We start from the raw sequence: 23,689 nt of genomic DNA, 5'->3' as shown, positions 1-23,689 counted from the left end.
CTCGCGCACACACTCACTCACTCGCGCACACACTCACTCACTCGCGCACACGCACTGACTCACTCACTCACTCGCGCACACTCACTCACTCATGCTCGCTCGCGCACACTCACTCACGCTCGCGCACACCCACTCACTGACTCACTCACTCACTCACTCGCGCACACTCACTCACTCACTCACTCACTCACTCACTCGCGCACACTCACAGACTCACTCACTTGCGCACACTCACTCACTCACTCACTCACTCACTCACTCACTCACTCACTGACTCACTGACTCACTGACTGACTCACTCACTCACTCACTGACTCACTGACTCACTGACTCACACACTCACACACTCACACACACTCACTCACTCACTCTCGCGCACACCCACTCACTGACTCACTCACTTGCGCACACTCACTGACTCACTCACTGACTCACTGACTCACTGACTCACTGACTCACTCACTCACTCACTCACTCACTCACTCACTCACTCACTCACTCACTCACTCACTCACTCACTCACTCACTCACTCACTCACTCGCGCACGCACTCACTCACTCGCGCACGCACGCACTCACTCACTCGCGCACGCACTCACTCACTCACTCGCGCACGCACTCACTCACTCACTCGCGCACGCACTCACTCACTCGCGCACGCACTCACTCACTCGCGCACGCACTCACTCACTCGCGCACTCACTCGCGCACTCACTCGCGCACTCACTCGCGCACTCACTCGCGCACTCACTCGCGCACTCACTCGCGCACTCACTCGCGCACTCACTCGCGCACTCACTCGCGCACTCACTCGCGCACTCACTCGCGCACTCACTCGCGCACTCACTCGCGCACTCACTCACACACACACACACACACACACACACACACACACACACACACACACACACACAAACATGTATTGCATGATTAATGGACAGGCATCAGGTGTTGAAGTACCGCTGTGTTTTCTCTCCTGCTGTATCAGCTTGTGGAAGAACGTTCTGGTCTTTTTCAGATTGACTCACTCACTCACTCACTCGCGCACACTCACTCTCTCTCTCACTCGCGCACTCACTCACTCACTCACTCACTCGCGCACTCACTCACTCACTCGCGCACTCACTCACTCACTCACTCACTCACTCACTCGCGCACTCACTCACTCACTCACTCACTCACTCACTCACTCACTCACTCACTCACTCACTCAGACTCACTCACTCACTCACTCACGCTCGCGCACACCCACTCACTGACTCACTGACTCACTCACTCACTCGCGCACACCCACTCACTGACTCACTGACTTGCGCACACTCACTCACTCACTCACTGACTGACTCACTGACTCACTCACTCACTCACTCACACACTCACACACTCACACACTCACACACTCACACACTCACTCGCGCACACACTCACTGACTCAATGACTCACTGACTCACTGAATCAATCGCGCACACACTCACTGACTCACTCACTCACTCGCGCACACACTCACTGACTCACTGACTCACTCACGCGCACACGCACTCACTCACTCACTCGCGCACACACTCACTGACTCACTCACTCGCGCACACTCACTCACTCGCGCACACACTCACTCACTCGCGCACACACTCACTCACTCGCGCACACACTCACTCACTCGCGCACACGCACTGACTCACTCACTCACTCGCGCACACTCACTCACTCATGCTCGCTCGCGCACACTCACTCACGCTCGCGCACACCCACTCACTGACTCACTCACTCACTCACTCGCGCACACTCACTCACTCACTCACTCACTCACTCACTCACTCGCGCACACTCACACTCGCGCACACCCACTCACTGACTCACTCACTTGCGCACACTCACTCACTCACTCACTCACTCACTCACTCACTCACTCACTCACTGACTCACTGACTGACTCACTCACTCACTCACTGACTCACTGACTCACTGACTCACACACTCACACACTCACACACACTCACTCACTCACTCTCGCGCACACCCACTCACTGACTCACTCACTTGCGCACACTCACTGACTCACTCACTGACTCACTCACTCACTCACTCACTCACTCACTCACTCACTCACTCACTCACTCACTCACTCACTCACTCACTCACTCACTCACTCACTCACTCACTCACTCACTCACTCACTCACTCACTCGCGCACGCACTCACTCACTCGCGCACGCACTCACTCACTCGCGCACGCACTCACTCACTCACTCGCGCACGCACTCACTCACTCACTCGCGCACGCACTCACTCACTCACTCGCGCACGCACTCACTCACTCGCGCACGCACTCACTCACTCGCGCACGCACTCACTCACTCGCGCACGCACTCACTCACTCGCGCACTCACTCGCGCACTCACTCGCGCACTCACTCGCGCACTCACTCGCGCACTCACTCGCGCACTCACTCGCGCACTCACTCGCGCACTCACTCGCGCACTCACTCACACACACACACACACACACACACACACACACACACACACACACACACACACACACACAACATGTATTGCATGATTAATGGACAGGCATCAGGTGTTGAAGTACCGCTGTGTTTTCTCTCCTGCTGTATCAGCTTGTGGAAGAACGTTCTGGTCTTTTTCAGATTGACTCACTCACTCACTCACTCGCGCACACTCACTCTCTCTCTCACTCGCGCACTCACTCACTCACTCACTCACTCGCGCACTCACTCACTCACTCGCGCACTCACTCACTCACTCACTCACTCACTCACTCACTCACTCGCGCACTCACTCACTCACTCACTCACTCACTCACTCACTCACTCACTCACTCAGACTCACTCACTCACTCACTCACTCACTCACGCTCGCGCACACCCACTCACTGACTCACTGACTCACTCACTCACTCGCGCACACCCACTCACTGACTCACTGACTTGCGCACACTCACTCACTCACTCACTGACTGACTCACTGACTCACTCACTCACTCACTCACACACTCACACACTCACACACTCACACACTCACACACTCACTCGCGCACACACTCACTGACTCACTGACTCAATGACTCACTGACTCACTGAATCAATCGCGCACACACTCACTGACTCACTCACTCACTCGCGCACACACTCACTGACTCACTGACTCACTCACGCGCACACGCACTCACTCACTCACTCGCGCACACACTCACTGACTCACTCACTCGCGCACACTCACTCACTCGCGCACACACTCACTCACTCGCGCACACACTCACTCACTCGCGCACACACTCACTCACTCGCGCACACGCACTGACTCACTCACTCACTCGCGCACACTCACTCACTCATGCTCGCTCGCGCACACTCACTCACGCTCGCGCACACCCACTCACTGACTCACTCACTCACTCACTCGCGCACACTCACTCACTCACTCACTCACTCACTCACTCACTCGCGCACACTCACACTCGCGCACACCCACTCACTGACTCACTCACTTGCGCACACTCACTCACTCACTCACTCACTCACTCACTCACTCACTCACTCACTCACTGACTCACTGACTGACTCACTCACTCACTCACTGACTCACTGACTCACTGACTCACACACTCACACACTCACACACTCACACACACTCACTCACTCACTCTCGCGCACACCCACTCACTGACTCACTCACTTGCGCACACTCACTGACTCACTCACTGACTCACTCACTGACTCACTCACTCACTCACTCACTCACTCACTCACTCACTCACTCACTCACTCACTCACTCACTCACTCACTCACTCACTCACTCGCGCACGCACTCACTCACTCGCGCACGCACTCACTCACTCGCGCACGCACTCACTCACTCACTCGCGCACGCACTCACTCACTCACTCGCGCACGCACTCACTCACTCGCGCACGCACTCACTCACTCGCGCACGCACTCACTCACTCGCGCACGCACTCACTCACTCGCGCACGCACTCACTCACTCGCGCACGCACTCACTCACTCGCGCACTCACTCGCGCACTCACTCGCGCACTCACTCGCGCACTCACTCGCGCACTCACTCGCGCACTCACTCGCGCACTCACTCGCGCACTCACTCGCGCACTCACTCACACACACACACACACACACACACACACACACACACACACACACACACAACATGTATTGCATGATTAATGGACAGGCATCAGGTGTTGAAGTACCGCTGTGTTTTCTCTCCTGCTGTATCAGCTTGTGGAAGAACGTTCTGGTCTTTTTCAGATTGACTCACTCACTCACTCACTCGCGCACACTCACTCTCTCTCTCACTCGCGCACTCACTCACTCACTCACTCACTCGCGCACTCACTCACTCACTCGCGCACTCACTCACTCACTCACTCACTCGCGCACTCACTCACTCACTCACTCACTCGCGCACTCACTCACTCACTCACTCACTCACTCACTCAGACTCACTCACTCACTCACACTCACTCACACTCACTCACACTCACTCACACTCACTCACACTCACTCACACTCACACACACACACACACACACACACACACACACACACACACACACACACACACACACACACACACACACACACACACACACACACACACACACACACACAGAAACATGTATTGCATGATTAATGGACAGACATCAGGTGTTGAAGTACCGCTGTGTTTTCTCTCCTGCTGTATCAGCTTGTGGAAGAACGTTCTGGTCTTTTTCAGATTCCTGCTCTCGATGATCAGCTGTTGGTGAAGCTCCTGTTTCAGAGCAAAGATGAAAAAGATCAATAAATGGATCTCGATGCCCACACTAAACCAGAACTAAACCTGGAAACAGCAACTAACCATGCATTGCATTCACAGATAATAGCTTTCTTATTTCACCAACTTTCCTGATAAAAAAAAAAAAAAAAAAGTTTCATGACAATCTGGGTTTGTAACATGCAGGCCTTCCCACTCTCACCAGTTCGACCCAGCGAGCAGTTCCCCTGATTAACCATCTGGAGCACATAATGGCCATTAATGACGGCTTGAAGAAACCCTGTAAAACCACTGTCTATCATAAGCTGGTTTTAGCAGACTTTTCCAGAATTGGTGAGTCTCACAGTCTAAGATAAACTGTATTGCTGCGTCCGGATATACTATATAGTGGGCGAAAAATAGTATGTGAGCCGAGTGTGTCTGAATTCACAGTATTCACCAAACAGTAGACGAAAAGAATGTGAGATTGATGTGAGATTCTGAAGTGTGCGTCTGATGGACAGTTTAATATCCCGAGAGGATTTATGAATGACAGTGAAGCGGCGTGAAACTGACGCCGTAGGTCACATGACACGGAGGATCTATTGCATTAATTCTACACACATTCATACTCTATGGAACATACTTTTCTAACCGTCACAAAGTAAATTCCAAACCAAATTTAGTATCTACAGTATACAATTTCGAATGAGTTTATATCTAGCAAATACATTTTGACTTTTTTTCCTTGTAATTATAACTTTACATTTGTCAATTCTGGGGGGTTTTTTGGCCACGGAATAAATAAAAAAAAATGAAAAAGTAGGCTAATTGCAAATTTTTTATTTAACAATTTTGACTTTTTTTCACCACGGAGTAAACAAATTAAAATGGTAGGCTAATTACAACTTTTTTTAATCTTACAATTCTGTCTCACAAATATTTTTTTTATTTTTGCAAAACTTTTAGTAATTGTGACTTTTAAAACCCTCTGATGGTCTTCGGGGTCTATTGGACCCCAAATGACTTTTGCTCAAATTAAAAAAAAGGTTCTCTTTGTCCAAATGGTTTGAAACTTTCTACGGCTCTCAACACTTTCTAGATCTACAAAAAAAAAAAAAAAAAAATTCATGATATCTGTTTTTATGTTGGCGTGACAAAAATAGTCACACTCGTGGTCTTCGGGGTCTATTGGACCCCGCTATCAAAATAGACAAAATAACATCATCAAAATCAGAAACAATGTAGAACACATAGACAGAAATGACAGAAATAAAGTGGCACACTTCCAACAATGCAAAAAACATCCACAATCCAAAATTATCATGCTCACCACAGGCGCACACACACACACAAACACACACATAAACAGGAATACATTTATACAGGAATACATACAGACTATAAAAACTGTTCTCTTATCATTTGTAAAATAAAATAATCTAAAATGCAGAACCACCAGAAAAATAAATTGGTAACACTTAGACGCATTGAAAATGTGCACACACACACATACACACACAAACACACACACACACAGACACACAAACACACACACACAGGAATACATTTGTAAGGCTATAAAAAGTCTTATAATTTGTCAAATAAAATCATACAAAATGAAGAACCACCACAAAAATAAATTGGTGACACTGTACACATAAAAATAAAAATAAAATGTACACACACACACACAACAACAACAACAACAGTGAAGTGCCAAACCTGCTCCAACCCTGTCTGCAGAAGTCATGCAGTTTACCATGCATAGTGTTTTTTCAGTACAAAAAATGCTAAATTTTGACAAAAAATATTTTATTTTTGTTATAATTGTGATTTTATAATATTTAGATATGAATCCAACTGAATCCAACTTTAGAAACTAAATCTTTCAGTAATTCAAATAGCAAATAGCATATAATGGAGCTCTATAGCCATCTAGTGGTTAAAGTGATTTATTACAAATTTTAACCTGTATTTTCCAAAAAATGGGCAAAAATCTTACATTAAACCTTGTAAAATTATCCATGGTATCCCCAGGAATGAAAGTTAGACATCTGGGTCTTTTATAAAATTTATTTAACATAAAATGCTGTTTTTTTGTAAAAATCCTATTTAATTAAATATTTATTTATTTATTTATAATAATTTAAAAAAAATCATAAATTCTCCAAAAACTGCACAAATGTTGAGTAAAAACATTAATAAACAGAGTAAAATTATATTTGTAAAAAAAAAAAAATATTGTTCGGTTACAAAATTAAATGTTGTTGTCTGGGGTCCAATAGACCCCGAAGACCATGAGTGTGACTTTTTTTTGAAGACCATCAGAGGGTTTTTAATGGAATTAACATTGAACTGACTCAAAGTGAATAACGACACTATTGAGCTTATAGCTGAATGGAACTCGTTTCATAATTAATAAACTTTACAGTTATTGAACTGAACTGACTGTAGAGCTGCTGTAGTTTGCGTCTTTGATCATTTTTATCACTGTGTAGCTGTTCACATTTCATCACTACACACATTCATACAATAAAGAACATACTTTTAACGGCCGTGTTTCAAACCAAATGTAGTGCCTACTATATAGTGTGCGACTTCAGACGCAGCGCATGACTCTGTGTGACTCGACAATGAAGATGATTAGAGTAAACTACCATTCAAACGTTTGAGTAGTAAAGTGTAATTTATTCCTGTGATCAAAGCTGAATTTTCAGCATCATTACTCCAGTCTTCAGTGTCACATGATCCTTCAGAAATCACTCTAATATGAGGATCTGATGCTCAAGAAACATTTATGATTATTATTAATGTTGAAAACAGTTCAATTTTTTGGTGGAAACTCTGATACATTTTATTTTTCAGGATTCTTTGATGAATAAAAAGATCAAAAGAACAGCATTTATTTGAAATAGAATCTTTTGTAACATTATTAATGTCTTAACTGTCACATTTAATCAATTTAATGCATCATTGCTCACTAAAAGTATTAATCTTGCTGACTGCGAAACTTTTGAGCGGTAGTGTACATCTCTTCAGTGTCTCTACAGCAATATGAACTCTCTGTATTTCTCACTATGGTAACAGAGATCGATGTCTTCTCTTTGAAGTCGAGTAAGGGGAGTCTGACCTCCAACACCATCAAAGCAAACACACACACACACACACACACACTGACCATTTCTATTCTGCTATAAACCATAATGCACACTCTCTTTGAATCAAATTAAAATGCACATCGTCCATATCTGTCTGCCTCGTTCTGAATGTTTAATGCATGTTGTTCATTCAAGATATAAATGATGGAAGCTGTTCATTTCTTCCAATGAAAATGAAGATTGTTCAGGATACTGTACCTGGGGAAACTCTGCATCTAAATGTGGGTCCTTTCAGTACAGTTAGCATTAAATGAACACCGGAAATCAGCGTTAGGACAAATGACAGACCAGAGAACAAGCCAAAGACACGCAAAACGGGGAGAAAAAAAAATCACAATAAAATCTCAAATTTAATAGGAAATAATATTGCAAAAAAAAAAAAAAAATTTAATTTAAATGTTTTGCACTGTGACATTATTTTCATGAAAAATCTTATTAATATGACGCAAAAAAAAGAAGAAAAATATATATATGATCGTTAAATATAAAGCTAAAACTAAAACGAGGACAAAACTAATAAATGAAGCTATATTTCTGCTAGTTGCCAAGGCAGCATTTCTTATTTTCGTTTAATAATATGTGAAGCAATAAAATAACTAAAACTAATTTAAAAAAAAAAATTGTAAAAAAAATACAAAAACCAAAAAAATTTTATTAAAGTGAAAATGTTAAATATTACTTAAAACTTTAATAGTATATCAATGCTGCTAAAATTACACTGATATACTAAGTACGTTTTAATTGTAATATATAAAATATAATGTGGGTATAATAAAATATAATCACCACCTCTGAGAATAACAATAATTACAAACAAAAAATGTGTTTAATTGTCATGAAAATGATTTCAAAATACAAAAAACTTTACGGTTCAAAGAACATGCCTCAATTAACGAAATAAACAACTTTTCTTATTTTCTTTACAGTAAATATGACCCAGAAGCGTGTGTGAATCTCACCTGTGATCGGTCCTGTATGGTGGGAGATCGAGTGTGACGGCTGAGTTTCTGAGCGTACTTCAGCACGTCCGGCCCGAAGCAGGCGTGCCCGAACACAGCCAGAGCCCAGCCGGAGGAGGAGGAGGAGGAGGAGGAGGAGGAGGAGATCTGACACGCACACTCGTCCATCTCAGAGTCGTCAGGAGTGATCACACTCTCTTCCAGCGCTTCAGATACACACACACACTCACCAGTGCCTGCTGCCTCCATCAGCACAGACAACACACACTCACTCACCTCTATATGAGAGAGAGAGAGAGAGAGAAGTTCATCTCACAAAAGCTGAAGTCAACATCATATTTCACACCAAAATAACACTATTTTATTATCTATTCACTATTCTATCTATCTATCCATCCATCCATCCATCCATCCACCTATCCATCACTATTCTATCCATCCATCCATCCATCCATCCATCCATCCATCCATCCATCCATCCATCCATCCATCCATCCATCCATCCATCCATCCATCCATCCATCCATCCATCCATCCATCCATCCATCCATCTATCGATCTACACTCACCTAAAGGATCATTAGGAACACCTGTTGAATTTCTCATTAATGCAATTATCTAATCAACCAATCACATGGCAGTTGCTTCAATGCATTTAGGGGTGTGGTCCTGATCAAGACAATCTCCTGAACTCCAAACTGAATGTCAGAATGGGAAAGAAAGGTGATTTAAGCAATTTTGAGCGTGGCATGGTTGTTGGTGCCAGACGGGCCGGTCTGAGTATTTCACAATCTGCTCAGTTACTGGGATTTTCACGCACAACCATTTCTAGGGTTTACAAAGAATGGTGTGAAAAGGGAAAAACATCCAGTATGCGGCAGTCCTGTGGGCGGAAATGCCTTGTTGATGCCAGAGGTCAGAGGAGAATGGGCCGACTGATTCAAGCTGATAGAAGAGCAACTTTGACTGAAATAACCACTCGTTACAACCGAGGTATGCAGCAAAGCATTTGTGAAGCCACAACACGCACAACCTTGAGGCGGATGGGCTACAACAGCAGAAGACCCCACCGGGTACCACTCATCTCCACTACAAATAGGAAAAAGAGGCTACAATTTGCAAGAGCTCACCAAAATTGGACAGTTGAAGACTGGAAAAATATTGCCTGGTCTGATGAGTCTCGATTTCTGTTGAGACATTCAGATGTTAGAGTCAGAATTTGGCGTAAACAGAATGAGAACATGGATCCATCATGCCTTGTTACCACTGTGCAGGCTGGTGGTGGTGGTGTAATGGTGTGGGGGATGTTTTCTTGGCACACTTTAGGCCCCTTATTGCCAATTGGGCATCGTTTAAATGCCACGGCCTACCTGAGCATTGTTTCTGACCATGTCCATCCCTTTATGGCCACCATGTCCCCATCCTCTGATGGCTACTTCCAGCAGGATAATGCACCATGTCACAAAGCTCCAATCATTTCCAATTGGTTTCTTGAACATGACAATGAGTTCACTGTACTAAAATGGCCCCCACAGTCACCAGATCTCAACCCAATAGAGCATCTTTGGGATGTGGTGGAACGGGAGCTTCATGCCCTGGATGTGCATCCCACAAATCTCCATCAACTGCAAGATGCTATCCTATCAATATGGGCCAACATTTCTAAAGAATGCTTTCAGCACCTTGTTGAATCAATGCCACGTAGAATTAAGGCAGTTCTGAAGGCGAAAGGGGGTCAAACACAGTATTAGTATGGTGTTCCTAATAATCCTTTAGGTGAGTGTATGTATCACTATTCTATCTATCTATCCATCTATCCATCCATCCATCTATCACTATTCATCCATCCATCCATCCATCTATCTATCACTATTCAGCCATTCATCCAATCACATGTTGTATTAACTGTCTTTTTCTAGTTTCATATTTTTTCTTACTTTTGTGTTTTACACCTGTATTGAGCTGTGTGTGTGTGTGCGTGTGTGTGTCTGTGTGTGTTTGCACTTGTGTGTGTCATGAGAAGGCCACAAAGAACATAAAAGACGAAAGCATCACTGCGTGTGTTTGGGACAGCAGAATGGAGAGAATAGTGTCTGACAGAAGGGATGAAAATTCCCCTCTTTCACTTCAGTTTCCTGGCAACTCTTTCCCTCTAACAAGCAGCAAGAGCTCGGTGTGTGTGTGTGTGTGTGTCTGGCAGCGCTGGAAAACACTCAGTCTTTTATACTCGCTTTCAATCTGTCAAAATCACTCCTTGACACTAATCAGACTATAACATCTGAACAGAAATAATAAAGGCAACATAAAACAGCATTCACAGCTTATTAAATAGTGGTTACACTTTATTTTAAGGTGTCACTGTTACAGTGTAATCATATATTTAAGCACTGAGTAATAATAATTAACTACATGTACTTACTATAGGGTTAGGGTTTGGTTGAGGGTTAGTTGCATGTAATTGTGCATAATTTACTCTTATTACTATGGTAAGTACATGTAACAAATGTAACAAAGACACTGTAAAATAAAGTGTTACATTAAATAGCTATAATATTATAGGATGTTTATCAGAGTAGAACTAAATGTTTCTTTATTTGTGATTGTTGCCATAACCTTCAATCCATTAAATTACTATGTGAACAACATATTAGAAATCTTGCATCACCTTAAACAACGACTAAACAGTTTTTTAATTATTGTTTTTTTATTTCATGTTGATGAGAGGGGGCGGTCCTACCTTTGCTGTCATCCTGTGATGTCACTTCCTGTGTTTTTCCTCTGGTGTTAGTCTCCTCTGACTCACGTCTGTCTACTGTTTCTCTGCATTTTAATTCATCAAGTTTGCATTTGAGTTCTTTCTTGATCTGGTTTTCCTCTAATGCGGCTCGATCTGAAGGCTGGGACGAGCAGAGCTCTGCATGGTGGTCAAGATGAACGTTTTCCTCACTGGAAAAATAACGTCTGGCGTTCTGGAGAGATACTGGTGCCCTATTCACTGCATTAGAGGAGGGTTGATCATCAGAGACTCTGAGAGGGCGAGAGAGCGAGAGAGAGAGAGAGAGAGAGGGGAGAGAAAGAGAGACGTTCTGAAACACAATAGTCTCTTTCTCAGAGATTTATTATAACAATTTAGTCTTGAATTATTCACACATCATCCAACCATCTTTTTTTTTATACACATGTATATTTAAAAAGTCAACACCAATTAATTTCTCTCACATAATGTCCACAATACCTCATTAACAAACCAGATTTCTACAAACTTTGGTAAACAGTCCACCGACTTGTAGTACGCAAACTCTACTTTAAGTCTAGCTGCCACAAGCCCCAAAAACAAAGGAACCACACTTATTGCATCCAGCCCTAGAAGTTTATTTTTTCTTGTTTTCCAGATTACTAATTTTGCAGTGCCTGATAAAAAATTAGTTAAAACCAAAGTCCTTTTCCTTTGAACGGAATACCTAGCCTGGTCCCACCAGACGAGAGCCTGGCCTCGCTCCATTCACAAGCGTTAACTTCCTTGAAGGCGGGAACTCTATTGAAGTTTAAAACTATAGACCCCTTTTCAGTTAGTAAACATGGTGACTTTTTTGTGGGCGGAGCTTAGGTGGAGGCAGAACGATCTCTCTGGCCGCTTCCCTAACGCTAGTCAGCACGTATTGTTAGCTTGTTTTTTAACAATGACTAGAGAAAATCCGATTTTGTCTTAATGTGTTAGGTCACTCACTGTCCAGGACCGCGATTGTAATTTGCAAAAGTTAATTTTAACGGACGAAACCAGATTGGCCGACCCGTACACACTCACTCAATGATGGACGATCTGACAGGATTAACGTTACGTTACCTCGGTTGAGTGGCCTGACTTCTACACCTACCTTATAGAGAAACTGATCGTAAAGAAAAACATATATAAATCTTTAGATGCCTATAACTATGTGCTGAATGATCATGTACAAGACTTGTGTGTACGATCCGCAGTTCTGCCTAGCCAGCGCCAAGAGGACGACAATGTAAAGAGTGACATTACGGTGCAATGTTAATGATGTGAATATTTTCTAGAAATAAAAATTCCAGATACAGCATATTCATTTTTCATCAATTCTTGCACCAAACAACACAACAAGATGACATTTAATAATAGTAACAATAATTTAAGGTCCTTATTATGTAGCCGAATCTGTGCTGGTTTGTATTGGCCGCCTCCAGTTTTCACCTTGTTTTGCCTCCAGCTAGCGCTGTGACGTCGGCGCAAAAGGGGTCTATTGGATCTGCCCAGAGTCACTCTGGATCTGCCATAACCAATCGCTGACGTTTGGTCGTGACGTATGATGACCATAGACGGTAAAAAAAATGGACACAGCGACCCCATAGATTTCAATGGAGAAAATGTAAGCCCATTAGAAGCATCTCTTCCTGATAGCCAAGCGCACTGCGCAGTCTCACACTGAGCGCGACGACGGAGATGTGACGTCAGCAACCGTTCTGAGCTTCTAGAGCTGTGCCGAGACAAATCTGAAACAAATCTGTTGTTGAAATATTTTGTCCCGTTGCTTGTATGGACTCTCTATCTATGGGCTTCTCCCTTGACTTTATGCATTCATGTCCACCCGATTGCCTCATAGACAGTAAAAGATTGCCCACGAGCTCCTGTCTATTCGGTAATTTCTCTACTGTGCAACAAAGAGACGCGACGCACTCGTTAGCCTATTTTTACAAAAACGGCTTCAACGGGGCCATAACGTAAGATACAAAGTAATGGAGCCTTTTATACATTGTCGTGTTTCTTTAGAAATAAACAATGGACAAATGGAGTCTTTGGACGCCTCAGATGTAAAGTTATTCGCTGTCAAAGCGATGCCAAAATGAATGGGAGTCAATAGAATGCTAACAGCAGGTGATGCTCTGCTACAATCGCGGCTCCCAGGCGAAGCTTCAGTTTCCGGCTGGTGGATTACACCCTTGATGACGACTCAAACTAGCGCACGACATCAACGTCATCGTTCTCAGCCACTCCCTCTGTTCGCTGATTGGACCAGTAAAAAAGGTACCGGAGAAAACCAAAGAATACACAGCAAACCCAGACGTAGTACTGAAGGAAAATGAAAATTTAGCGGAAGTACGTAGGGGGAGGAGCCAGGCTACAGAATACCTAGGACCATAAAGAAACAATTTGAAGGAAAAAGATAAAAAACCATTGCTTAAAAGGGGGAAAAAAGATCCCCTAAACGAGAGCACTCCACAAATAAATGGAGCACCGATTCTACCTCTAAATATAAAGGACAACCCCAACGCCAGGATTAATATGCGCCACATGTCTGTTCGTAGCTACGGCTCCATGTGCAATTCCCCACTGGAGATCACCCGTCCGCTTATTAATTGGACATTTGTACAAAGTACCCCAGCAGCCTTTAGGGGAAGAGTCAAGTCCAAGATAATACATCAATTTTGTAGAAAAAAAAAACACCAGTCAATAAACTGGCATTTGACACTTTTAAACAAGTCGAAACAAACCAAAACCGGGGTTTTAAACGTCAACAAACAGTGATCATCCTCTTTCCAATTCTCCACAGCACCATTGAATATGAGTAAAGGAAATACATAATCATGCCCTTCTGTCCACTCATGAATCACCGTTGTGTTATCCAGAAAGTCTCTGTACTCCTCTCCAAACGCAAACGTATGGTGAAGGGTGTGTGATGATGTGCAGATATTATAATTCCAATTGCCAAGGGAACCTTATCAGGATGCGTAGTGTCCTGGATCCATGAAATAACTGGCCTTTAAAAATAAAAATCTGCCTGACTCTCATATAGACAGACTCAATCGTTTCTCTTAACACATTAGTAGAATTGGCAGTGAGTATATTGCAGACAGAACATTTTTATATTCACTTTTCCTATGTCCCACCCCTCTCTTAGATTTCATAAAACTACTTTTTTTCTTCATTTTCCAATGTTGCCAAAATATTTCAAAATACCTACAAAATTCTTTATCTTGAGGCAGTCTAATATTAAAATGCCCAAAAGAGGACTTATTTGAGCTCTGAGATTTACTTATTACAATCGAAACCAAGTTATGGTCTGTAAAACCCATTGGTGTGATAGAACAATCAATAATTTGACTGCTCAACGGTTGGGTACATAAATTCGGTCCAAAAGAGCAACAGTAACTCTATTATTATTCACCTTGACCCATGTATATTGCCTCACGTCAGGGTGTTTAACCCTCCATACATCCAAAACTGATCAGCTGCCCTTATTAACCTTGATAAACGAGATGAAGACTGAAAATGGCGTTCTTCAGTATTTCAAATCAACAGAATTTTTTTTTTTTTTTAAACATTGTTAAACACAACAAAAAAACATTCATATTTCAAACCCTACATTTGGTGCATACGCATTAATGAAATAATACATTTCCCCATCAATTTCAGCTTTAACAACAACACGACGGCCATTCATTGGTTCTTCTGTGCTCAAAACAGTAACTCTTAAATCAGGAGAAAAGAAAATTGCCACTCCTGCACTCAAATTTGTTTTATGGCTTAATTTATACCCCTTTCCACCACAGTCCCCACTCAACTTCATTTCCTACATCACTGTGAGTTTCTTGAAGATAAATAACATTAACATTTTTTTCCTGCTCTATTATTTCAGATACTAATGCACGTTTGTGCATATCCCTCCCCCATTTATATTAAGAGAACCTACTCTTAAAGCATCCATATGTAGGTTTAATAGGAAAAGGGGAAAAACAGATAAAAGCAGCATTACAAAAAGAGACACCATGTGATGCATGAAATGGTTAGCTAAAACAAAACCTTTTACAATCACTATACTTTCTAATTGCCTTTACATGTTTCTTCAAACGAAACCTTTTCTTTTCACTTAAGATATCAAAACTCACATTCTTTTGATGTACTAAAAACAGACTTCTCAAACTTCTCAATTAACACATTCACATTAACTTTCTTCCCAAAAGTATCATCCGGAAAAGCATTAATCTCCTCTAAAGTATACAATGAGGAATCATCTTGTGAGAACTCTTGAGAGTCCACCACACCACTGCACATCCCTGCGAACATAAATCAATGTCATCATGTATATGTAACGGGTATTAATTATAACTTGTTTTAATTTTAAATTCACACAAAATCCAAATTTTTCTGTTAGATATATATGTAAGAAAAGAAAAGAATTAATTTATATATATATATCTATGAGGTTTGCGTTCGTCGCAGTTGTGACGTCATTGTCGCGTTGCGCGCGCTCTCGCTTCAGTCCGCGGGAGGTCTGAGCGGAGCGAGGTATGTAATGTGTGCACTCCTGTTCAAAAGAGTGTTATAAGTGAAAATAATCCCTAATAAAATGTGATTTGATTTCGTTAAAATGTTAAGGAGTATGTACAAGTATGTGATTTTTCCTTGTTAAGCTGTTTTTCCTGCATAAGTGAAAGTTTAACCGAGTGAATGCAGTATCACGCTGTTAGTATGTTAGTGTGAAAGTAGGCCTGTGAAGCGTGTCTGCTGATATCTTTTCTATGTTCAAATGTTTGACAGGAGAGGGCTGATTAAAAACACACTACATTGAATGCAACAAATAATTACTGCATTTTTCAACTCATGCAGGTATGGTTATAAATTGTTTTTGTGATTTCTTTGTGTTCAACCGTATTGGTTATATAAAATGCTGGAATATGGGTGATTTAAAGATGTATATTTTATGAGTTTGATGAGTGTCAATGTATGTTCAGAGATGTATATATATATATATATATATATATATATATATATATATAGATATATATATATTGTATATTGTTGATACATCTGATGTGATATTAATTATTACTATTTTCTTTTTATTCTTTATGACTGTAAATGAGATTGTACAATGTGAGCTCGCTTCAGTCCGCGGGAGGTCTGAGCGGAGCGAGGAGAGGGCTGATTAAAAACACACTACATTGAATGCAACAAATAATTACTGCATTTTTCAACTCATGCAGATAAAGAACCTCTGAACCAGCGATTCGACTCCAGTCTTTATTCATCACACAACACAACACAACGCAGAGGGGTAGCCGAGTCGTAATAGCAGAGACACGCGAGCCCGAACCGGCTACATTGGTGCCGTGACCCGGATTCCCAGAAGGATCGACGTCAGATTGACCGCCGGTCGTTGCTGAGTACAACATATTTCGTTTTTGGACTGAGTTGAATTCTTCTTTTCCTGTCTAATCTGCTGGAGAGAGAGGTACAAAGACTGAGTATTACAATACCAAAAAAAAAAAAAAAAAAAAAAAAAAAAAAAAAAAAAAAAAAAAAAACTTTCATTGTCATATTGTTTTAACTGTTTTTGTAACAATGTCTTATACTTATGTTGTGGAAGATATGCAAGATGAAGTATACATTGGTGGGGGGAGAGGGCAGTTCTTTAGGGATATGGCTCACACTCCTGGAGCCGCAGGTATCGCTGACTCTCCAGTGTTTTGCTCCACACGCATACAAACTGATAGACAGGCTCCCAAGTCAGAAACAACTTCCACTGATTTAAGCAACCTCATTACACAGTTAGCACATGAAATAGGACAGTCCATTTCAGCACAGCTAAAGAAGGGAAGTGAGAATGAGGAGAGAATGACTAGCAGCCAAAATGTAGGGTTAGGACCACTTTCTGCTGATCCTCATTCACTAACCATGACTGGTGTAAAATTGGTGATGCAATCTGATGTGAAAGAGCCACCAAGCTTTCGTGGCGATAGCACAGATAAACTTTCTATCCACGAGTGGGAAGAGCAGATTGACCTCTATTTAAGAAAGAGAGGTGTGCCGACAGGAGAACAGGCTCAGGAAATTATGTCAAGACTTGGAGGGAGAGCGAGAGACATAATCAAAATCACATTACGCAGTAACCCATCATTAAAATCTGGTGAAGACCCAAGAGTTATTATTGATATCCTAAAGCAACACTTTAGTGAACTGACGTATTCTTCAATGCCACTCGCTGACTTCTACAACACCCTACCCACAGTGGGAGAAAACGCGATGGATTACTGGATTCGCTTGAATAAAGCTGTTGACGTGGCAGAGGAGTGCTTGAAGAGGCAGGGACGCAACCTTGAAGATCCAAGTAAAGAGGTAACCATGATGTTCGTTAAGCACTGCCCAGACTCAGCTCTTTCTGCAGTGCTCAAGTTCAAAACTGCTGACAAGTGGAAAGCTAGTGAAATTCAGGAACGCCTCGATGATCACCAGACACAACTGAAGATTCAGCAGCAACGAGCCAGATCGAAACGTTCAGGTGCTGAGAGATATGCTTCTACAAACGTCCAGGCTGCTGCAATTGATGAATCAACTCTGGTGGGTGCTTCAATGAGACCACAAAGCCAAATGGACGCTGTGAGTGATGTTGGCACATCGTCTGATGATATCAGCATCCAGAGTCTCATAGCTCAACTTGATCGTGTGTTAAAGCAGAACCATCAAGCAGCAGTTAAGGCACCATACATGTCAAGCGGATTCCAGTCTTTCCGAAAGCCATGCAAAGTTTGCAAAGCGACTGACCACTCTACTACCATGCATTGCAGGCGAGATGGGTTGTGTTTGTATTGCTTCAAAGCAGGACATTGGAAGAGAGAGTGTCGTAAGGCAGGATCTGGAGCCAGTGGTCCTGGTATGCATTCAAGCCAGGAACAACCACCGTTAAACTAACAAGCCTGCATATGGAGAGGGAATGTGCGGGTGAACAAAATCAAACCCTCAACGAAAAAGATGATGATGATTGGGAGCAGTGGTATGAGCACACATCTCAATCAGAAGGTGTTCAAGTAGTTCTGCAGAATTCACAAAGAATTGAACTATTTAGTGAACTATTTTATGCTCCAGTAATCGTGAATAAGACATTCAGAGTCAAGGGAATGTTAGACTCCGGCTCCATGGCTTGTACAGTAAACGAAGCAACAGTATCTAAGATGATTGAAGAAAATGTAATTACTACAGGCAAGCAGTTAAAGGAGCAAGTCATTCTGATTGGCTGTGGGGGTCATCAGACTCATCCTAAATGTGTGTATGAGGTGGAGATAGAAGTGTACGGTGTGCAGTGTTTCGTTCCCATTCTTGTGGTCCCAGGGCAGAAAGATGACCTCATTCTCGGATCTAACGTCATAAAGTATCTCATGCATGAAATGAAGAGCAGTGACGACTATTGGAAGGTGACCACTCAGGCCTGTGATATGTCGTTGTCTCCTGACGCTTCTCAATTTCTTGATATGATGGCAGGGTTGACAAGATGGCAGGGTGTCGATACTCCTAACAAGATCGGGACTGTGAAGCTGACACAAGCTGTAACACTTTTGGCTAGACATGAACATCTTGTATGGGGCAGGCTGCCGACCAACACCCCTATGTCCCCCGGAAGCACAGTGATTGTTGAACCTACATCTTCAAGATCCGTGCCGCGAAATATTCTGGTTGGTCGGGTGGTTACACCTATGTGGGGTGACAGATACGTCCCCATGAAGATAGTGAATCTTTCTGATCGCCCTGTGACTTTGAAGAGGAATTGCAAGTTAGCTGATGTATCGCCCTGTATCGCTGCTGAAGATTTTACAGTTTTCCAGAACTCCAGTCATGTTGAGGCTAGTGAACAAGTAATCAGTTATCTAGAAGCAGACAGTGAAGATTTTGGGAAGCAACTTGCAGAAGTTGGTTTGAAAGATATAGACCTCAGTTCGTGCCAAATCAGTCATTCTACCAAAAGAGAGTTAGTTCAGCTTTTAGTTAGCTATAATGACATTTTTTCAAAACATGCATTAGATTGTGGTGAGGCGAAGGGCTTCTCTCATCGTATCCGCTTGATGGATGAACGACCATTCCGCCTTCCTTACCGGAGAGTTCCACCAGCTCATTACCAAAACCTGAGGCAGGTCTTGACGGAGATGGAGAATCAAGGCATAATAAGGAAATCCATCAGTGAATTTGCATCACCATTGGTCATGGTATGGAAAAAGGATGGCAGTCTGAGAATTTGCACTGACTTTAGGTTGCTCAACGCCAGGACTCTAAAAGACGCGCACCCACTCCCGCATCAATCAGATTGTCTGGCAGCTCTGGGCGGAAATGTCTATTTTAGTACTATGGACTTAACCTCTGGCTTCTATAACATTCCCATGCATGAGGAGGATAAAAAATACACAGCATTCACCACACCACTTGGATTGCATGAGTACAATCGTATGCCACAAGGTCTGTGCAATAGTCCGGCTTCGTTTATGCGAATGATGCTGAGTATATTTGGTGACATGAACTTCACCCAGCTATTGTGTTACTTGGATGACTTGCTGGTAATTGCAGCCACTGAGAAGGAGGCCTTAAGTAGGCTTGACGTGGTATTCCAGAGACTCCGCCAACATAATCTGAAGCTGAGCCCGAAAAAGTGTCATCTTATGCGCACTTCTGTGAGATTTTTGGGACACATCATCGAAGGGGGTGGGGTTGCTGTGGACCCAGAAAAGGTGGGTGTGATTTCCCGCATGACCAAAGATGATCTTATGGAGGATGACGGAGTCACTCCTTCTGTGAAAAGAGTAAAGTCTTTCCTGGGTATGGTCTTTTATTATCAACATTTCATATCTAATTGCTCTGCCATTGCCAGACCATTGTTTGCCCTCACTGCTGGACAGAAGAGAAAGGGTAGAGGAAATGTCACAAGAAAGGCTGGTACTTTCAGAAAACTAAAGCCCTCCGACTGGACACTCGAGTGTGATGCAAGTTTCAGCGATCTAAAGGAGAAGCTGTTGAACTGCGCAGTCCTGGCACATCCTGATTTCTCAAGGCCCCTGATTCTGTCCATAGATGCCTCTTTAGATGGTTTAGGGGCGGTATTGTCTCAAATACCCCTGGGCGAGGACAAAGCAAGGCCCATCGCTTTTGCAAGTAAAACACTCAGTGCTTCGCAGAGGCGATATCCAGCTCACCGTCTAGAATTCTTGGCCCTCAAGTGGAGCGTCTGTGAAAAGTTTAGCCATTGGCTTAAAGGCCACACATTCTCTGTCTGGACGGATAACAATCCTCTGACATATATAATGACTAAACCGAAGCTTGATGCCTGTGAACAGCGATGGGTCGCGAAGCTCGCACCTTATACCTTTGAGATACGCCACATAGCAGGCAGCAAGAACATTGTGGCTGATGCTCTCAGTCGAGACCCCTTTTCAAAGACAATTGGCCATAGGCTGCTCAATGAACAATATGAGAGTTTGTTGTCTGAAGCTGAGGGTATTAGTGAGGAAGGGATTCAGGATACTTTCCGACTAAAAGTTCAATGTCAGCGGCAAGGGTCGGAGACTGACCCAGGAGAGATCTTTCCAGTGATTAGCCCAGGTACATGCAGTGTTGGCGACGTTCATGCCATTTGTGAAGCTCATGACAACTGGGAACGGGCAGCAGAGTCTAGGGCAGTGCAGTTGATCCAGTCTGTTCAACAGTTTGTACCATCAAGTCTGGACACATTACCTGAACTCTCGCTATTAGAACTTCAACAAAGACAGGAACAGGATCCTACCATATCTGTGGTCGCTCCTTTTGTGACTCGCAGGAGAAGACCTTCCAGACGTGAGAAAGCAAACCTCAATCCAAGTGCACTTTCTCTCAGTAAACAATGGGAGAGACTTACCTTCCTGGATGGCATACTTTATCGAGTGAGCAAGGACCCGTTGAGTAAGCACAGAAGACATCAATTTGTGCTCCCTCAGAGTCTTAGAGCCAAAGCGCTGAGTGGCATTCATGACCTCGCTGGACATCAAGGGCAGGCAAGAACGCTTCATTTAGCGAGGCAACGATTTTACTGGCCTAAGATGGAGCAGGACATCAAGTCTTATGTTAAATGTTGTCAAAGATGCATCCTCGCTAAAACGCCTGAGCCATCCGCTAGAGCCCCGTTGGAGAGTATCAGAACTTCAGCACCCATGGAATTGGTATGTTTGGATTTCTGGAGCGCAGAAGACTCTAGGCAGAACTCTGTTGATGTGTTGGTGGTCACGGACCACTTTACAAAATTAGCTCACGCATTTCCATGTGCAAATCAGACGGCTAAGCAAGTTGCCAGAAAGCTGTGGGATCACGTTTTCTGCGTCTATGGCTTTCCTGAGCGTATACACACTGATCAGGGCGCTAATTTTGAGAGTGGTTTGATCGCAGAGCTATTAAAATTGTCAGGAGTTGCTAAGTCGCATACCACAGCATATCATCCAATGGGCAATGGTGGAACTGAACGATTTAACAGGACTCTAGGAGCTATGTTGCGTTCTTTGCCCCTCAATGCTAAACATCAGTGGCCGCAACAAATTCAGACTCTAACATTTGCTTATAATGCCACTGTGCATGAAACAACAGGTTTCTCACCTTTTTATCTCATGTTTGGCCGTGTGCCGAGACTTCCGGTAGACGTGATGTTCAAACAGGTACTCCGAGATCCTGTGGTGGTTGATTATAGTAGTCACGCCAAGACACTAATCTCTCATCTCCATGAAGCAGCAACTATTGCGCAACAGCATGCTGTCAAAGAACAGAAAAAACAAGCTCAGGGATATAACAAGAGAGTAAAAGGCACTCACCTAAGTGTTGGAGATCGTGTGCTGATTGCTAATAAGGGAGAGAGGGGAAGGAGAAAACTTGCCGACAAGTGGGAGTCAACCCTGTATGTTGTCATCAACCGGAATCCCCAGACACATACCTACATGGTACAGGATGAAAAAGGAGCTAAGAGAGTTGTACATCGCAATCTTTTGTTGAATATCAGCTTCTTACCCATTCAGACGGAACTTGGAAGAGCCAGTAACCCGTATCTCAATGACTGTGATGATGATGGGGAGTCAGTTGCTCATCCGCAGCTCCAGGATTCTGCAGATTCCTTGGAAAGTGAAAGTTCAGAGAGACGGACAAGCCTCTGGGTATTAGACGGAACAGAACATTTCTTGGGTCAAAGCTCACAAAGTGAAACTGGATCTGTGCAGTTCTATACTGAGGGTGAACAGCTGAGTCAAGATGGTGATTGTCCTGAGAAGCTTTGTGATGATGGCAGGCATTTTACAGAGCCTTTTAATGATCAGACAGACTGTTTTAGTCTTGATTGTGACAGAGACAATCCCATAGTGGAGGAAAGAGACAATCCCATGGTGGAGGAAAGAGACAACCCCATAGTGGAGGAAAGAGACAATCCCATAGTGGAGGAAAGAGAGATGTCCAATACAGAACAGCCTAGTTCAGAGACTAGAGACCAAGACACTCAGGGTGTAGAGCATACTCAAGAACGAGTTACACGTGCTGGAAGAGTGGTTAAGAAGGTCAATCGTCTTATTGAATCTATGGCACAAAGACAGTTAAATATTAAATCACTTACAAACACATTGGGTAGAAAGTCCCAGTCACTACTCACCTTGTTTTAAGAGTTATTCTATAGTCTAAGTTCATATTCTCTGATACACTCGAGTCTTATCCCTGTGACTGTAGAGTAATGCATTTGATGTGATATAGATGCTATACATTTGACTTGGATTTATGGTTTGAAACCTGGTGTGGTGTAAAAGGCATCATTTTATTCTGGGAGTTTTTTAAGGCCTGATCACCCTTGAATTTCTCTCAACCTTTTAAGAAGGTAGCAATTTCAGGCTGAAATGGGTAGAGACATTTTGGAGACCTCAGTCAAGTGTATGAGTGAAGTTGGTTGAGTCTTTGGGATTTTGGTGAATTCAGAAGGGGGTGAATGTAACGGGTATTAATTATAACTTGTTTTAATTT

At 43.2% G+C, this 23,689-nt stretch overlaps 1 protein-coding gene across 1 annotated transcript in view; it reads right to left on the bottom strand.

The window, feature by feature from the left end:
• The window catches only part of LOC130072193 (kinase non-catalytic C-lobe domain-containing protein 1), a 97,800-nt gene that overhangs the window by 32,959 nt on the left and 41,152 nt on the right, over nucleotides 1–23,689 (bottom strand). Inside the window, exons 17-19 of the mRNA XM_056237206.1 lie at nucleotides 11,633–11,922; nucleotides 8,896–9,173; nucleotides 4,700–4,793 (exon numbers count right to left, since the gene is read on the bottom strand). Coding sequence (XP_056093181.1) covers nucleotides 4,700–4,793; nucleotides 8,896–9,173; nucleotides 11,633–11,922 — 662 coding nt within the window. The remainder of the gene's footprint in view (nucleotides 1–4,699; nucleotides 4,794–8,895; nucleotides 9,174–11,632; nucleotides 11,923–23,689) is intronic.

The sequence above is a fragment of the Rhinichthys klamathensis genome, unplaced genomic scaffold, assembly GCF_029890125.1.
Source record: "Rhinichthys klamathensis goyatoka isolate OS25496 unplaced genomic scaffold, OSU_Roscu_1.1 h1tg000482l_1, whole genome shotgun sequence".
NCBI lineage: Eukaryota > Metazoa > Chordata > Actinopteri > Cypriniformes > Leuciscidae > Rhinichthys > Rhinichthys klamathensis.
The sequence above is the reverse complement of the archived record's forward strand: the minus strand, read 5'-3'. Positions and strand labels throughout refer to the sequence as shown.